Raw genomic sequence first — 17,308 nt, forward strand, 5'->3', positions numbered from 1 at the left:
AGTCCATTGGAGGAAACTGGGAGTCCCATGTGTTATGGCTTCTCATTGGCTGAGCTGTAACACTCTCCTCCTGGTTGGGCTGATGTGGGGGTGGGGGGTGGGTATAAACTCTTCCCTCCTCCTATTGGGTGTTAAAGTGGCCAAAGTAGTATGAATCGTAAGGTGTCTGTCTCTTCCAGTGAAGTCTCTAACTGACCAAGAGTGATGGGCTTAAGAGCTCCCCCTGCAGGCCTCCATGTCAGTGAGGTTTCCCTTTAATTTCCACATAATGGAAATACCAAATGACAAGGGATATAAAACCATTTTGCTAAGCTGATTAAAGACATAAAAGAAGGCATGAAGACCTTAAGAACAAAGTACTGTGGCAAAAGAAAAGGCAAAGTTAGAAAAGAGCAAATTAGGACCTTTAAGAATTAAAAAATACAGTCATTAAAATCAGAAACTCTAAGGACAGTTTCAATAGCTACTAAGAAACTGCTAAAAAACAGAGCTAGTGAAATGGAAAACAAGCCTAAGGAAATTATCCAGAATGTAGCATAGAAAGAAGAGTTAGACAATATGAGCAAAAGGGAAGAGGACAGGTAGGATAAAAAAAAGTCCAAAATACATAGAGAAGGACATGATCAATCCTCTGACTCAAACACCTTAAGTCCAGAGCAGAACTCATGCAATAAATCCACATTCACTGAAAAGGCAGACCACCAAGTCAAAAAGGTAACCTTAAAAACAACCCAAGAAAAGACAGATTTCTTACGAGCCAGCTAAGAGAGAATTCTCTACAAACGACAGAGGCCAGACTGCTTCAAAATACTGAGCAAAAATAACCATCAATTTAGCATTCTACACCCAAATAAACAGTCTTTCAAGACAGTGCAATAAAGAATTCCTTCAGACAAATTCACAAACCTTCACTGAAAGATTTACTAAAAGATGCCTTTGACTAAAGAATACATTTAAACCAGAAGGAAGTAACAGAATATAAGAAGCAATGGTAAACAAGGAAACTGGCAAACAGGCAGGTCAATCGAAAAAGGTGTTGACTATAAAAACTACATGGACAGTAAAAGTCTCTAATTGTGTAGCTAAGTTAAAAAAAAAAAAGGGGGGGGCAGGAGTGGTAATAAGAAGCACCACTAATCAGATAAAGTGCAATTTAATATCAAATGCTTAGAACAGAACAAAGATGTGTACTATGTTATGACAAATGTTATCAGTAAGGAAAAATATTCATAAACATATAAAACAACATAAAGGTAAAATACATACAACAAAGTTATAGAAATATAAAAATTCTAAAATAGATGACTTTAACACACCTGTCAAACAATGTAACATATCACACAAACAAAAAAATAAAATGTTAAAGATTCCAATTTTTAAAAACTGAGAATTTATGTTTTTTAAAAAAAATGACAAAATGTAGAAATTTCGCAAACCACATCCACTGACTATAATCAAGTAAAACACAAAATCAGGAAGAAAACAATGACACCCAACATCCACCTCTCAAAAAAAGATCAACTACTAATTAAGAAACATTCTTCTACAGAATCAAAGAAAAAAATCAAGACTAAAATTATAAACCTCTAAAAATTAAGTGGGAGAACTCTGTATTAAAATCTGTGTGCTACAAATATACCTATCCTCAGAATAAAATTTTAACTCTCATTGCTTTTATTACTTAAAAAATAATTAATATATTTCAGAAGGTGAATCCCAAGATTTTAAGGCAGAAGACACCTTCATTTTCTTTAAAGACCTATGCCTTTCATTCCTTTTCTCTGCTGTTCCCTCTCCTCTTCCTTTCCTTTTTTCATTTTGCTTCATCTCATTTGTTCAGAACTTGACTTATAGGTTAGCTTCCTCAGGAAGCCTTCTTTGACCATCCCAGACCCACACTGCCCACCTGCCCAGCCCCCGCTCCCAGGACACTCCCTGTAGATCTCCACACAGCCCTTCTCACATGGAACTGTTACTAATGATTTAGTTATCTCACTGAGTTTCTCAACATAGACCTTAAACTCCATGAGGGCAGAGACACTGCCATTGACTGAATTAAATTAAATGATTTCCTTAAAGTCATACTTACTTCATGCCCACATCTCCAACAAGATGAAACATTAGTGTGATTCTTCTAATGGCTATTTTATTATCCAGAATGATTGTTGACTATGCCAATAAAATATGTTCACATAAATGTTCATTGATATCCTAAAGAAGTTGGTAAAGAGAAAGGCAATCTCTCAGTACCGGTGACATAAAGTGCATATTAACTAAAAATAATAGTATTCTTTTTCAACGTGTAAGTGATGTGTTTCATTGTAATGTCCTGGGTTCATATTACAAGATACATTCCCCTTAGTTTTTCATTTTCTAAGCTGATCTCTTTGATTCCACTTGATCTCCACTGAATCTCCCACATAATTATAAACTGACCATATTTGGGCATGGAACTTAAAGTCATTTGCTGGAAAGAAAATTTTAAGAACAAAAGAATGAAGCATCTTAAGACAAAATAAATTAAAGGAAAGAAAAGAAAAATAGTAATTAATATGAATGAATATATATTAAATATGCAAATGACAATAAAACAAAGAAAAAATAGAGAGGCAATATAATAACGATAAAAAGTGGAAATCATGAGCTTTTTTGGGATTATAACACAAAGCAAGCAATTGTTAAGAAGTAAAAAAATAACTAAAACAAAAAGCCAAAACTTGCCAAAGAAGACAAATTAATAGATCAATATGTAAGACAGTAATGGTTATTAAGAATCTACCACTTAAAATAGACAGTAGGCTTTACAGATGAGCAAGCTTACAAAAAAACAGATCTTTCCTATTCACCAAAAGATATGGAAATCTCACCAATTTGTTTTACAAAGCCAGTACAACCTAACAAGACTTAATAAAGACAGTTGATGCTGGTGTACATGCATGATCCCACAAAACTCCAGACCAATTATATGTGCAACTATAGACATGGACATTAAATATAATAATACAAGGATGCCAACATGTCAAAAGAATAAGTGATAAGGATTATTCCAGAAATCCAAGGATAATTCAATGCTAGGTAATAACATACTTCACATCAATTACTGAAGGAGAAAACTGATACTATATATGTAACAAAAAACAAATTCTGAAAAATTTAGCAGTCATTCCTCTAAGAATGTAAGAATTCTAAACAGAAGGAAACTACCTAGGTGGGACCTCTAAACTCTTAATTTGAATCTTGGGCTGGAGAGCAGGCGGGGAAAATATCATTTTGGCGACAATTGGCAAAATTTAACACGGACTATAGATAATAGTGGTGTTATCTATGTTAATTTCCTAATTTCCATTATTGCCCCATGTTTACACAATGTCCCTATATTTAGAAAATATACACTGAAGAATTTTGGAGCAAAGGGGCATGAAGTCTGCAATTTACATGTAAGCAATTCAGAAAAAATACATAGAAAAAATATACAGATGGATGAACGGATCAATCAATCGATTGATCTGGCATTTGTGGGGGTCTGGAAATGAGAACACTAATGAGGCAAAAGCTAATAATTGGTGAATCAAGTTTAAGGGCATGGGGTTCCCTAGACTCCTCTTGCAACTCTTGCACAAGTCTGAAAGTATTGCAAAATTTAAGCAATCAAAATTACTTATCTACTGAGAAATAAAGGCAAGTATCAGACTGAAGCAATGAAATTACAGCTGTTCCCACTAAAATCAAGAAGACAAATGTTTCCTGTCACACTATCATTCAACATTAAGGATTTAATTAATGCAATAAGGAAAAGGAATAGGAATAAGCAGTATAAAAAATATGGAATCTGAAGAAACAAAGTTACTTACAGATATGAATGGAGATATAGAAAGTCCAACAAATTTACTTAAAAATGGAACATGAAAATTTCTAAATAGGAGAAATAAAACTAAATTCTCTCTATAGAAGCAGTAAGGGAGAAGAGGAAATTCCAATGACAACACAAAGAACACGGCAAAATTTCAGACTACATGTAACAAGAAGGGTATAGCAGCTGTATGACAAAACCTTAGCATGTTTTATCTGTTCAAATATTTAACAATCATGTTTAAAATGGTAATCAGGAGAAGCAAAATACAAAGCTACAGCATTATTCTGTATCGTAAATAAGCAGAAATGCACGAATTCTACCTTGTTTAGTATCAAGTGAGCCCCATGTTCTCTTTATTTGAATTTGCCTGGTGTATCTTTTCCAGTCTGTCTAAATCTCTTCATTTTAGGCCTGTCTCTGGACCCTGCCTTGTTAGTCAACATGAAAAAAATTTAACTAGGTAAGTTAACTACACATATGAATACAGCTGTATGTTTGGCATCAGCTTTGCCAGATGTTTAACTTTCTACTGAAAACGCCTACACACGTACACAAAGCCTTTCCGGATGTGGGCTACAGCCCCCGCCTCGTTCCGTCTCTCTGCATTTCTCTAGGCACGCAGGAAGGATTTCCATCCTAGTTACTACTTGTATATTAGTGCCCTGGATAGCCTCTTCTTTAAGATATTATTTCATTACTATGAGCCACAAAGCGATTAGCTAAAAAAAAAAAATGCTTCTTCCTCCGTCCCTTGCTTTTCCCAAACCATCAACGTGAGTCATTAGTATTAATCTGCTGTTAATCTTTATAGTCTTAAATAAACAGCTTTCTACTTGCTTTGTCAGCTTCAAGAGACACTTTTTTGCTCCTAATACCAATGTGACAATTAAGGAGATTATCTGACTTTCCCCTCATCCCCTCCCATGTATTTTTTTTACCTGTATATTTCTATATAACCAGAATACATAACACTTACATATTAATTTGCCCCACTCATCCCCATCCTTGAGTTTTAGTTTTATGGTTAAATACAGTCAGTGTTCATCCCTAAAATTTATGAAACGCTTCACCAATCACTTGACAGTTTTTTGAAACTCATTCTCTAGTAAACTCAGATGACAGGGTTTGTGGGGAAAATATTCCTTTTTACATATTCAAAACTCTGTGGTCTTTATATTTAAAAGACAATTATCTAATATAGGATGTTTGGCTCGCACTGTAAGTATATTACAAACCTCGAGGCTCCAGTTCCAGGCAGAGAAAGCACACACCACCCCCTGGCTCACTGGTCGCAGCTACAGGACCTGATAGAATGCACAGAACAGGCAGCTTGTAAACTCTGAAAAGTAAAATAGCAGGCAGGCTGGGGAAGAACAATATCATTTGAGTACCACCAAACTGGCAGAAGTTTGTCAGTTTTCCTTCTTTAGCATCCCCCAGCCAAAACTCAAAATTGAGCATTCATGCAGAGAGCCAAAAAGAGCCCAGGAGAAGCCCTCTAGTTCTGATCTAGGATTTGAAAACAGACTTCCCGATGCCCAAAGAGACTGAGGAAATCCCTGTGGTTACTTTCCCCCGAATTGCTTTCTCTCCTCTTTGTTCCCTCCCGCCCCAACCCCAAAGCAATACCACAGCAGCTCCAAAGGGGCTGGCAACGCATGGAAGAGGGCAAAGCACGCCTTATTGCTGATCCCCACTCTCTGTCCTCCCACACTCCATGGCCCCGACACTAGCATAAGCACAGGAAATACACGGCAAAGCCTAGCGTTCACGGAGGACTACATAAGGGAAGCCCCAGGGCCACAGAAAACACCCAGATCACAAAGAGGAAGGAACTAGGGAAAGAGATTCCTAAAGTTTATGAACTGTCCAGCTCATCCCCAAGGTGCACATGTGGGGATAGGACCCTAAACTGAATACACGAACTCTGGGAGCATTACTTAAGGGGAGATCAACACCCAAGAGCCAGATTGGCTAGTGGGTGGCATCTGGCCAGACAGATCTGAATGGCCCTGTAGATTTTGAACACATGACTGACATTAGAATCACAACCCACAGATGCTGGGCAGAACATGTGGTCTAAACTCAGGAGGATGGATGACCTGCTAAAACAAGAATACCAACATTCTCCATAGATTTAAACAGTATGCTGAGACTCACAACATAATATTCAAAATGTCCAGAATACAATCAAAAATTACTCAGCATGTGAAGAATCAGTAAAATGTCCATGGGAAAACTTCCATGGAAAATACAATCCATGATAGATTTTGGAATTATCAGACTTTAAAGCAGCAATAATAAAAATGCTCCAGTAAGTATGAATGAGCATCTTGGAAATGAATTTTAAAAACTACAAAAAACTAAGGGGAAAAAAATGGAGATGTGAAAAAACAAATGGAAATGTTTCAAGCTAAAAAATATAATAAGCAAAGTAAAAAAACTCACTGGATAAGTTTACTAGCAGAATGGAAATGACAGGAGAAAAGGTCAATTATATGGGAGCAACAATTTAAGCACCATAATTTCTCAGAAAACACAGAGCATAGAAGGAACTGAAACAATATTTATCAAGGCTGAAAAGAAAGAACTGCCAACCCAGAATTCTGTATTTAGCAAATATGCCCTCAGGAAGAAGGTGAAATAAAGGCATCCTACCATCAAGAAAAACTAGAAGGTTCATATAGAAGAAATGCCAAGACACTTTGAAAAAACAAACCACTGTGAAGGGATGTGCCTGACCAGATAGTAAAACTCACTCTGAAGGTACTATAATCAAAATAACATGATATTGACAGTAAGATAGACAATAAAGAGAATAAAACTGATTAGAGCCCAAGAACAGAACCAACACAGGAAGTTTATCTAAAAGCAAATAAAGTTGGGCCTTTTTTTTTCATGCCATATGCACAATAAATTCTGGATGAATTAAAATTTGAATGTAAAAAAATAAAAACATTAGAAGGAAATTTAAAAGAATATTTGTGTGACCTCTGTAATGACAACCCTCTCAACTAGAAGAACCCAGAAACTATAAAAGAAAACAGTTTTGACTACATAACAAGTGTTTACATCTTCTATAGGGCAAAAGACACCAAAAATTAAGCCAAATGAAAACCTGCAAGAAAGTATTTGTAACATGTAATAAAGTAACCATGAAAATTCAGACCAAATGAAACCAGTGAAACATCTTTTTTCTTCCACCAGATGAATAAAAATGCAGTCTGCTAACATCCTGTGCAGGTAAGAGGGTGGCAAAGAGCACATTTATGTAATGTTTCTATGGGCAGGAATGACTACAATCTTTTGTGGAAATTAATCTGACAATACTTAATGAAATCGCAGATTTGAATACCCTTTTGACTAGCAATTCCACTTGGGGGTAATTTGTGCTCAGAAAACAAGCACTGGCTTCTAAGGTTAGATAAACAGCATTGTTTGTAGAGACATCGAGCCGATACAACCAGAATATTCCCAACAGGAGAATAACTGAATAAATTATAATTCATACAATGGACTCTTATTCAGTCATTAAAAATAATGGGGATAATAACAATGGGTTACAGCTGCGAATATTTATTATACACTAATTAAAATAAGAAGTCACAGAAGGTGTGTGGTATAATCTTTTTTGTAAATGTTTTTAAAAGAAAGGAAACATACTCCACACGCATCCATAAATTCTAATATTTTTGTGATTGTAAAGGGAAGCATGGAAGGATCCTATGAACCAACACTGGTAATACAGATTTCCAGTATAAAATAGGACGAAGGTACTGTTGTCATTTTCTTGTATACTTCATTGTTTTCAGTTATTGCAACATGTATATATTGCTTTTGGTGTATGAAAAAACCCAACGGTGTTGCTTTTAAATGAAAAAAATATGCATACACACACATACACACACACCCATCTGTACAGAGTAACATAAGCAGCTCCTAATGACTACGTCTTTATCAACATTATGTAACTGGTAATGGGGGTAATTCACAAGGTGCTTGTCTGTCACTCATGCCCTGGGCATTAAAAAATGTTGAAAGGAAAATAATAAAGCTACTCTATTAGAGGGTAACTATTCAAGACCTAGCTCTGTTAGTCTTCAACGGGCCAGTCATTCATTCATTCACGAGGGATCTAGTCCACCTCCTAACTCCTAGCTGAACAGCAAGGACCAATGGCAGTAACACCATTCAGAGGTGGTTCCTCAAATGATTGAAACGGTAGCTGCTCCCTCCTGCCAGGCCTGCTGCCCCCTCAGCCTCCTCTAACTTTGCCAAGGTCTCCCCTGAACCTTAAACTTTCTCAGCTTCCCAAATGTAATGCCTCCCCAATTTTCTCTTACATCTTCACCTTTCTATGCATGTCTTACTTTTCCTGAGAAACAGAGAGTGACTTTCTTGCTGAACTTTTTTCTTTGACTCATTACCACCTTGCTTTATTCCACCCTCTCTGCCTCTGCCTAGGGGGTCAGTTAGGTCTAATGGCTAGAGGTGTGGCCTCTTAAGTCAGAGCAACTAAGTTCAAACCTGACCTTGGCCACATCTCAGCTGAGTGACCCTGGGTAGGTGTGATGGTTAATTTTGCTGGTCCACTTGTCCACTAAGTGGTGCCCAGACAGCTGATAAAACATTGTCTTTGGGTGGGTCAGGGAGGCTGTCTCAGGAACAGACCCGCATTTGAATCAGTCAGCTGAATAAAGCTGGCAGCCCTCACCAGTGTGGGCAGGCATCATCCAACCCACTGAGGGCCTGAATAGACCACAAGGGCAAAGGAGGGCAAATTCACTCTGACTGAGCTGAGCTGAGACACCATCTTCTCCTGCCCTTGGACATTGGCACTCCTAGTTCTTGGGCCCTGGGATTCACACCTGATGTTACACAATTGACCTCCTGGATCTTGGCCCTTTAGACTCAGGACTGAATTAAACCACTGCCTTTCCTTGTTCTCCAACTTGCAGCTGTCAGACTGTGGGACTTGCATAGCATGTGAGCCAATTCATCTACTAAATCTCCATATATATAATTTATTTGTATTTTTATATATGTGTATATGTATTCATATATATCCTAGTGGTTCTGTTTCTCTGGAGGATCCCCACCAATACAGCAAATTACTTAATCCCTTTTCACCTCAGGGTACTCAGCAGAAGCTGCTAAGGCTTTTTAATCAAAGCTTAGGCCCAGCACTGAGACCACCTCAGCTCTACTGCATTCTACTGGCTGAGGCAAGCCAGAGGCCCAGTCCAAATACAAGAGCATGAGTACCAGGGGCCACAGGTGAAATGTGCTATCACACCACATAGGACACTCAACTTAACGTCTGGCCCACAGTATGTGCTCAAAAAATTTGAGCTCTTTCTCTTAGATATTATTTTTTTCTTAAATAGAGAAGAGTTGTTTTTACAATGGTTCTTCACCATGTACAAACCACAGAGAAGGCCTAGAAACCTAGAGATTGCTACAGAGCCCACACATCAGAAGATGCAGAGGAACCAGAGCATGGCCCTAAACCCCTGAGAGCAGATTTAGGTAGGAAGCCAGACTCCCTAGTTCCCATTCTTCAATGAAAAATATCTTTGCAAAGTGGTTTCCAGGTCTCAGAGGACAGGCATTTATATGGCAAGGGGCCAGTGTTATCACTCAGGGCCATGCTAACAGGCAAACTTTTGCCAACATAACTGGAACCATTTCCACAAAGGGCGGAGACAATATGTGAAAAATAGTATATACAGCACTGAAAGAATTTTAAAGGTACTGGTGGCAGATTGGATTAAGTCTGAAGAAAGAAAACAAGCCTATGAGAAAGTGGATGGAAGGGTAGGAGATGGAGGGCAGGAAGTTACCTGAAAGTATCAAAAATGTAAACAAAGCCTATTGTTCCCAGATCCTAGAGGAACATCTAATATGGCCAACATTTACAGAACTGGTCTGAATTGTGGAAAGTTAAAAATAGGGTATGGTTACTGAAAGGATTAACATTAGAAATGCAAACTGACTTACTGTTTTAGATATTTAACTTTTAACACTAAAATGGAGTGAATGTACATTTTTCACAGACACAGCTTTTTATTGTGTCCAATTAATATTTTTCCTCTTAGGTTTATTGTTAAAAGGTGGCTATCTCTTTTTCCACGCCCCTGGGGAGTACTCACGTCGCAGCTAAAGGCTAACTGGGAGAAGGGGAGCCAGGAAGTGAAGCTAACTCAGCTGTCTGCCACCCGTAGGCTGGTTCCAACAGACAGAAACCTCAGTGCCCACAAGAGAGACGACATGAAAACAATGCATATTAAGTAATGCTAAAAACTGAGCAACAGATGTGTGAAGACTATATAGCGGTCCATTTGAATCATGGCTGCAACCTCCTGGGTTGCAACCTCCTCCCTCTGATTTGAACACTCCCAGCTGTGGTCATACATACAGTTGGTCCTAATCAGCTAAGACTCATCCCTGGTCTGAAACAAGCTTTGAAAACTAATACCCCCATTAGGATGAAGGGCCACACCTGTATTGATCAGACGCTCACAGTCAGTGTTACTCCCCCCTCATTTTAAAAGCCATACCAAGGACTTTGAGAACAAAGACCATTACAAAAGAACATTCAAAAAGCAAAGCTGGACAGAATTTTTTTAAGTTGCAAAACTCAAGAACAAGTAGCAAATATTCACTACAAAGGCTTAGTTTCGATTTCTGCAGACAGAATTAAAACATACTGAGTTTACAGTAAGATGTACTTCAGCACCATAAACCAAATGTAGTTACAGATGTCAAGAGTTCTCAGAGCAAGTGCCTCTCTTTATGAATATCTACTTTGCATATATTTTCCCGTTCCCATATGTCCACTCTTTATTAATACGGGGGAAAAGCAACTTTCATCAAAAGGCTACATAAAACGCCAAAATTTTTAACTCTTGGGGACAATCACTTCCTTACAATAGAGATCTTCTGGTGGCTTCCTCCTGTGGAGGTTCGTTAGTCACTGGCTTCTCTAATCTGGGGATCAAGAAGCCTGAAAATGAGTCACCCTCGAGGTCTGGGGCTCGGAAAATAACGCTCCCTGGACTCCGGCTGCGGGCAGCCTACCCCGTGCCGCCGCCCACAGAGCACTGCGCCCCGGGCGGACGCGAGAAACGCTAAGTCCCGGACGCCAAGTCTGCGAGCGGCCGCAGAGGGCGGGCCGGTCTCCGACGTCCCGACTGACCGCAACCCGACGGGACGCGCGCGCCCCGCGCCCCAGCAGCCAGCTCCAGCCACCTGCAGGGCAGGATGTGCGCCGAGCCGCCCGCAGGGTTCGGATCCCACCTCCCTGCCTCGGTCATGGCCGCTTGCCGGACAGGTCGGCACCGAGCCGGGCCGGGGCGGGTCCCCGGTCCCCAGCGCGCAGTCCCCTAGGGTCCAGCCGCCGGCCCAGGCGCGGACCTCGGGGTCCGACGCGCGCCTGCTGCCTCATCCTCTCACCAGGCGACTGTCGCCCGGGCCTCTGCGGGCTCGGCGGACGTCGGGCTTGTTTCCTCCAAGAAAAGTAACTCCGGGGAGCAACGCAATAGGGAAGGGAGAGCGATGCTGCGAAAGCGGTAAGTAGGGTCCCGGAGTTACTGAGCCCGGAGTTTTGAACCGCACCCCGCGCTGCAGCAGCTCGGCCCCGGGCGTTCGCGCCCCCAAGTTGGCGCTGTGGCCCGCGCGCGCAGCCCCGTCCCCGCCCGGCCGCGGACACTCACCGAGAAGCCGGCCCAGAAGGGGCAGGAGTGGCGGACGCGGGCCGAGGTGGTGAGCGCCAGCGCGGCGAAGCTGACGGCCACGATGAGGCATCCGAGCGCCATCTGCGTGGCCCCGAGCGCCAGCACGATGCGGGAGCGGCCCGGGCACTCGCGCAGGCGGGACAGGCTGCGGGGCAGCGCGGCGGGGCGCGGCGCTCGGGGGCCGCCGGCCCGAGGCATCGCGCCGGGCGCCCGTACGCCTCGCCCCGCTCCCGCCCGGCCCCGGCGCGCGCCGCCGCCGCCTCTGCTCACAGAGGGTCCGAGGCAAGTTGCGCCGGGCGAGGGGACGGCCGCGGCGGCCGCGGGCCGGGAGCGGGCCGGGCCGGGCGGGGAGCTGGGCGCCCGGTGCCAGTGCCTGCGCCCATGCCGCCCCCGCCGCTGTTCCGCAGGGCAGCCGAGCCGCCGGCCGCGCGGCGCGGGGCCCGCTCCCGCCCGCCCCCCGCGTTCCCCGGGCCGAGCGCGGGCGCGAGGCGCCGCCGTCCCCGGGAGCGAGCCCCGCCGCGCGCGGGGCCGGGAGCGGTGGGCCCAGGTGCGGTGGCCGCGGCCGGGCCTCGGCGCCCTCGCCTCCCGCGGAGGAGGGCGGTGGGGGCCGCGGGCGCGTCCAGGACGCGGGCGGCGGCAGCAGCCTCGGAGGCGGAACCCCGGAGGCGGGAGCCGGGCCCGCGGGCGAGCCGCGCCGCAGGGGCCAGCCCGGGATGGGCGCGCGCCGCGGTAGCGGCGGGCACCGGGCGGCCGCGGGCTGGGCGGGGAGCGGAGCGGAGGTGAATTCTGAGCGCTCTCTCCCAGGTGAGGCGGCAGGCGCCCTTCTCGAATGCGGAATTCCAAGAGCCAAGACGCCGCTTTTCTGCAGTCCCAGAATTTCCCAGTCCATCCGCTCAGAGCTCGGCCGTGGAGGACTGGTTATTTAAAACATTCCCAGTTCACAAACGGAGGTCCCTTACCCACCTTTCGTTTGCAGGGCTTTTGATACAATTAAAAAGTTTGGACTTAAAACGAATTGTCCGAAACGAATTTAAATAACAGTGTCATTAAGGACCTATTAAGTCATCTCTACTCCCTTCTGCCAGTATAAGGTTTTAGACTGATTATTGGCTTCTTTGAGGCATCAAGAAAACTTGGAAGTGTTGAACTGCCATACTTCTCTTTGTGGCCCTCTTTATGTAACACCTTTAGGACTACTGGTGTTGAAAAGGGCTGTTGACAAATTAAGAGACCCATGAGTGTTGAGGTCTGAAGGGGTCAGGTAGGAAAAGGCAAAGTTCATAGTAATAAATGGAAATGGTGGATCATTTTCCTGAGACCATTTTTCCACGGCCTTTGGCTGAACCGAAGGAGGCCTCAGCTGGATTGGAAATACTGGGGAGCTCGTCCCAAAATATCTCAGTTGCTGGTGCTTGAAATTTCAACATTAGAGATATTGATTCCTTTGGGGCTTGACGAGCCTCTATTAAAATGCAAATTCCTCTTGAAGGGGCAATAGCTCAAGCCTTTATCAGCCAACACCTTAGCAGAGATGGGATTTATTTTCCTATTTAACTGGATGACCACGGGATGAACAGGCAGTGGGGAATTCCACAGATAAAGTGGCTGACCTCAAAATATTGGCCTGTGGCCAAACACTGCCTTCTCCACCAGTTTTTATCTATAACATGACTGAGGCTCAGGCTGGCATCATTCAGAGCACTGGAGTACAAATTCAAATTTCCTGGAGACATTATCTAGAAATTTGCAGGGCAGCACTTTTTAAGAGCTTGGTCCTACACTGCAGGAAGTTAGGTCTCCCTGTAGTCTCTCTGAGTTATTCATTTATTCATTCCTCCAACACGAGTTCACAATGGGCTATCCAAGCACCAGGCACCCCCCAGCTACATCAGTGAATAAAGCAAAACCATGCTTTGTAGTTAGGAGGAGACAGACAAACAATACGAAAACTATATAGAGTTTGTTGACCTTATGTAGTATTCAAGAAAATACGTTAAACACCCATTATGTGCCAGACATTGAGGATGTACGAATGAGCAAAAGCAGACATGCTTCCTGTACACAGAGAACATTCAGTCTAGTGGGGAGACAGACAGCACACATATAATTGTTCCAAGGTCAGTTGCAACTGGGCTCAGTGTTATGGGGAATTCTCATGGTGCCAAAAACCAAATAATAAGGAGCTTTGAAAAGAGCTTTCTGACCACCATATAGAAAGAGGATTGAGGGATGCCCAACTGAATGTCAGTGTCCAGATGCTGTTGCTGTAATCTAGGCAAGAGGTGCCACTGTTTTGGATTAAGGTATAGATGGTGGAGATATCCAGAAGTGGTGCATTTGGAAGACATCAGCAATAAATTAAATACGGACTAAATGTGTAGGGGGTTGCCATTTGGTGCATCATGGAGCCGGTTAGTGAATGTTGGAAACCTCCAATGAATTCCATTTATTTATGTACATATTAGATGTGCTTCCAAAATATACGTGAATCATTCCTTCTATTTATAAATGGCATAGAAAGAGAGCCCCAAGCAGTATAGCAGGGGATTTTGGTATAGCTGGATTAGGAGAAGGACCTACCTTCTCTGTGAAATTTGATTTGGGGGCAAAAGGGGAGGCTGATTCTGAAATTAGAATTACTTTGCTATTTTATATATTAATTACATATTTTAGAGAATTTAAAAATTCTGTTGCATTAAATGCAGTAGCCAAAGTTACCTTCACAAACAGTTGGAATTTGGAGATATATAATACTTTTTAAGTGAGTCAGTTTCATGGAAGTGAATTATAGAGGAAGGAAGGAAGAAGGGAGGGATGGAAAGAAAGAGGGCTTAGTAGTCGTAGCTCTGATCAAGACAACTCATTGACTCTCTTTGTTCCTTGGTGTTTTTTCTTACAAAAGGCTGCAATAATACATGTCCTAGCATTATGGAAGATACTTGGAAGCTACTGGAACAAACTTATAGCCACTTTTTCTTCTCCCTAGATCAGATGAGATGAATAGACAAAAACTATTCTTGGCAAAGCATGACAAGGTGCCTGAGCTTTTTCAGGAAGGCAGGATGCATGCCTTATTGCACCAATGAAAGATGAGTAACACAAATGCTTTGTTCACAGTGCCCTTGTTTTAGATGCTTGCTCTCTTCAACATTTACCTCTCTGTAGATACATAAGAAATAAATGTGTCCCTTTGTATCTACTATAAGGCAGAAGAAAGATGTACCTGGATCTCACAATCTCCACCTCTGGAAAAGTAATAATCGGTGGAGAATCTCTGCCTCCAGAAACATCAGGCTACTGAATTCTCCTGCGAAAAACAGCTAAGAGGCCAAATGAAATATAGTTAAGAGTCTCTTCTTAAAAATAGCAAAGAATTATTGAGATAATGAGGGAACACCAGGCCAAGATCCAAGAGGAGGAATCAGAAGTGTGTACAACCCTTGGGCAACTTCTGCCCTGGGCACTTGCATGTCTGGCTCTGGCAGCCACACAGGGTTAGAAAAATGAGTTCTGATTCCAGGGCTCTCCAAGGGTAGGGACTCAGAATACCAGTACCCTGCTTTGTGATGAAACTCCAGATGGCTTCACTCCAGGAGTGGGAGAATAAGATAATCTTCCCTCTGGGTTACAGATACTTAGAAATCCCAAATCCCAAATTTGGATTAAGATAATCCTGAATTACTCAAGCCACTAGGGGCTGGCAAAAACTATAGAAAATCTCCTTGGGAGAATGTTAACATCATCCTAGGCCTCAAATTATTTCTACAAATAGCATTTTAAAAATTCACTTTCCTTTAACTTCCTCAACATGATACTTAAGAAAAACCTACAACTAACATCTTGATAAAATGCTGAAAGCTTCCTCCCCAGATCAGGGGTTAGATAAGGATATCCACATTCAACACTGCTATTCATCATTGTACTAGAAATTCTAGCCAGAGCAATTAGATTAGAAAAAGAAATAAAACGCACCCAAACTGGAAAGAAAGAATTAACATATCTCTATTTATAAATGATATCATCATGTAATTATAGAAAATTTCAAAGAATCCCCAAGAAAACTACTAGAGGTAATAAATTCATCAAAGTATACAAAATCCATACACAAAAAATCATTTATGTTTCTATCTACTAGCATTAAACAATCTCAAAAAGAAATTAATAAAGTGATTCTATGTATAATGACATCTAAAAGAATAAATCACTTGGGAAATTTAGAGAAGGTGAAAACTTGTACACCAAAAATTATAAAACATTATTGAAATAAATTAAAGACCTAAATAAATGGAAAAACATTGTGTTCATGGATAGGACAATTCTATATTAAGGCATCAATGCCCAATGTGTTCTGCAGATTCAATGCAATCCCTATCAGAATTCCACAACACGTTCTTTTGCAGAAATGGAAAAGCCATTCCTCAAATTCATATGGAATTACAACAGCACAAAATATCCAGTCTTGAAAAAAAGAACAAAGTTGGAAAGACTCGTACTATCTGATTTCAAAACTTACTGCAAAGCTTACTTTCAAAGCTACAGTAATCAAAACAGTGTGCCACAGGCATAAGGACAAACAGACTGTTGGAGTAGAATTGAAGGTGCAGAAATAAATCCATCTCTCTAAAGCTAACTGAGTTTTGACAAGGATGGAGAAAGAATAGTCTCTTCAACAGATGGGCTGGGACAACAAGATTTTCACATGCAAAAGAAAGACGTTAATCCTAACCCTAACACCAACCTCACACCATCCACAAAAATGAACTCAAAATGGAGCAAAGATCTAAATGTAAGCAAAAACCATAGAATTCTTACAATAAAGCATTAGTATATATCTTCATGACTGGATGTGGCTGTGAATTTTCAGATATGACACCAAAATGTGAGCAATGAAAGAAAAATAAATCGTACTTCAACAAATTTAAAAACTTTTATGAGTCAAAGAATACTTCCAAGAAAGGGAAATAAACAAACTATAGATAGGAGGAATACTCACAAATTATATATCTAATGAGGATTTAATATCCAGAATATATAAAGAACCCTTACAACTCAAAAACAAGGAGACAAACAACCCAATTTAAAAATGAACAAATGACTTGAATAGGTGTTTCTCTAAAGAAGATATACAAATGGCTAATAAGCACCTGAGAGGATATCCAATATCAATGATAAGAGAAAAACAAATCAAAACCATAGTGTGATACCACTTGACATGACTATTATCAAAAAAACAGAAATTAGCAAATATTGGCAAGGCTATAGAGAAACTAGGACCCTTGTGCACTGCTAGTGAGAAGGTATAATGGGCAGCCATTTTGGAGAACAGTATGGAGATGCCTCAGAAAAAGTAAACATAGAATTACTATATAATCCAGCAATTCTACCTCTGAATATATACCCAAAAAAGATTGATATCAGGACCTCAAAGAGATATCTATACTCTTGTGATTATAGCAGCATTACTGACAATAGAAAAATGGCAGAAACAACTCAAGTGTCCATCAACAGATGAACTGAAAAAAAAATGTGTGTGTGTGTGTGTGTATGTGTGTGTGTGTGTGTGTATGTGTGTGTGTGTGTGTATATATATATATATATATATATATATATATAATGGAATATTCCATACAATGGAATATTATTCAGCCTTAAAAAGGAAGGAAATTCTGCCACATGATAAACATGGATAAACCTTGAGGACATTATGCTGAGTGAAATA

The 17,308-nt window shown here is 41.4% G+C and overlaps 1 protein-coding gene across 2 annotated transcripts in view; it reads right to left on the minus strand.

Annotated features, from left to right (window-relative positions):
• ENTREP2 (endosomal transmembrane epsin interactor 2) overlaps positions 1-11,942 on the minus strand; it is a 455,015-nt gene extending 443,073 nt beyond the window's left edge. The window contains exon 1 of one of the 2 annotated variants that reach the window (XM_073227102.1): positions 11,569-11,942. In XM_073227102.1, coding sequence (XP_073083203.1) covers positions 11,569-11,787 — 219 coding nt within the window. In that variant the 5' untranslated portion in view covers positions 11,788-11,942. The remainder of the gene's footprint in view (positions 1-11,568) is intronic. The other variant, XM_073227101.1, reaches the window with a different exon arrangement.
• Between the last annotated feature and the right edge of the window lie 5,366 nt (positions 11,943-17,308).

Source organism: Manis javanica, chromosome 18 (assembly GCF_040802235.1).
Source record: "Manis javanica isolate MJ-LG chromosome 18, MJ_LKY, whole genome shotgun sequence".
NCBI classification, from domain to species: Eukaryota; Metazoa; Chordata; class Mammalia; order Pholidota; family Manidae; genus Manis; species Manis javanica.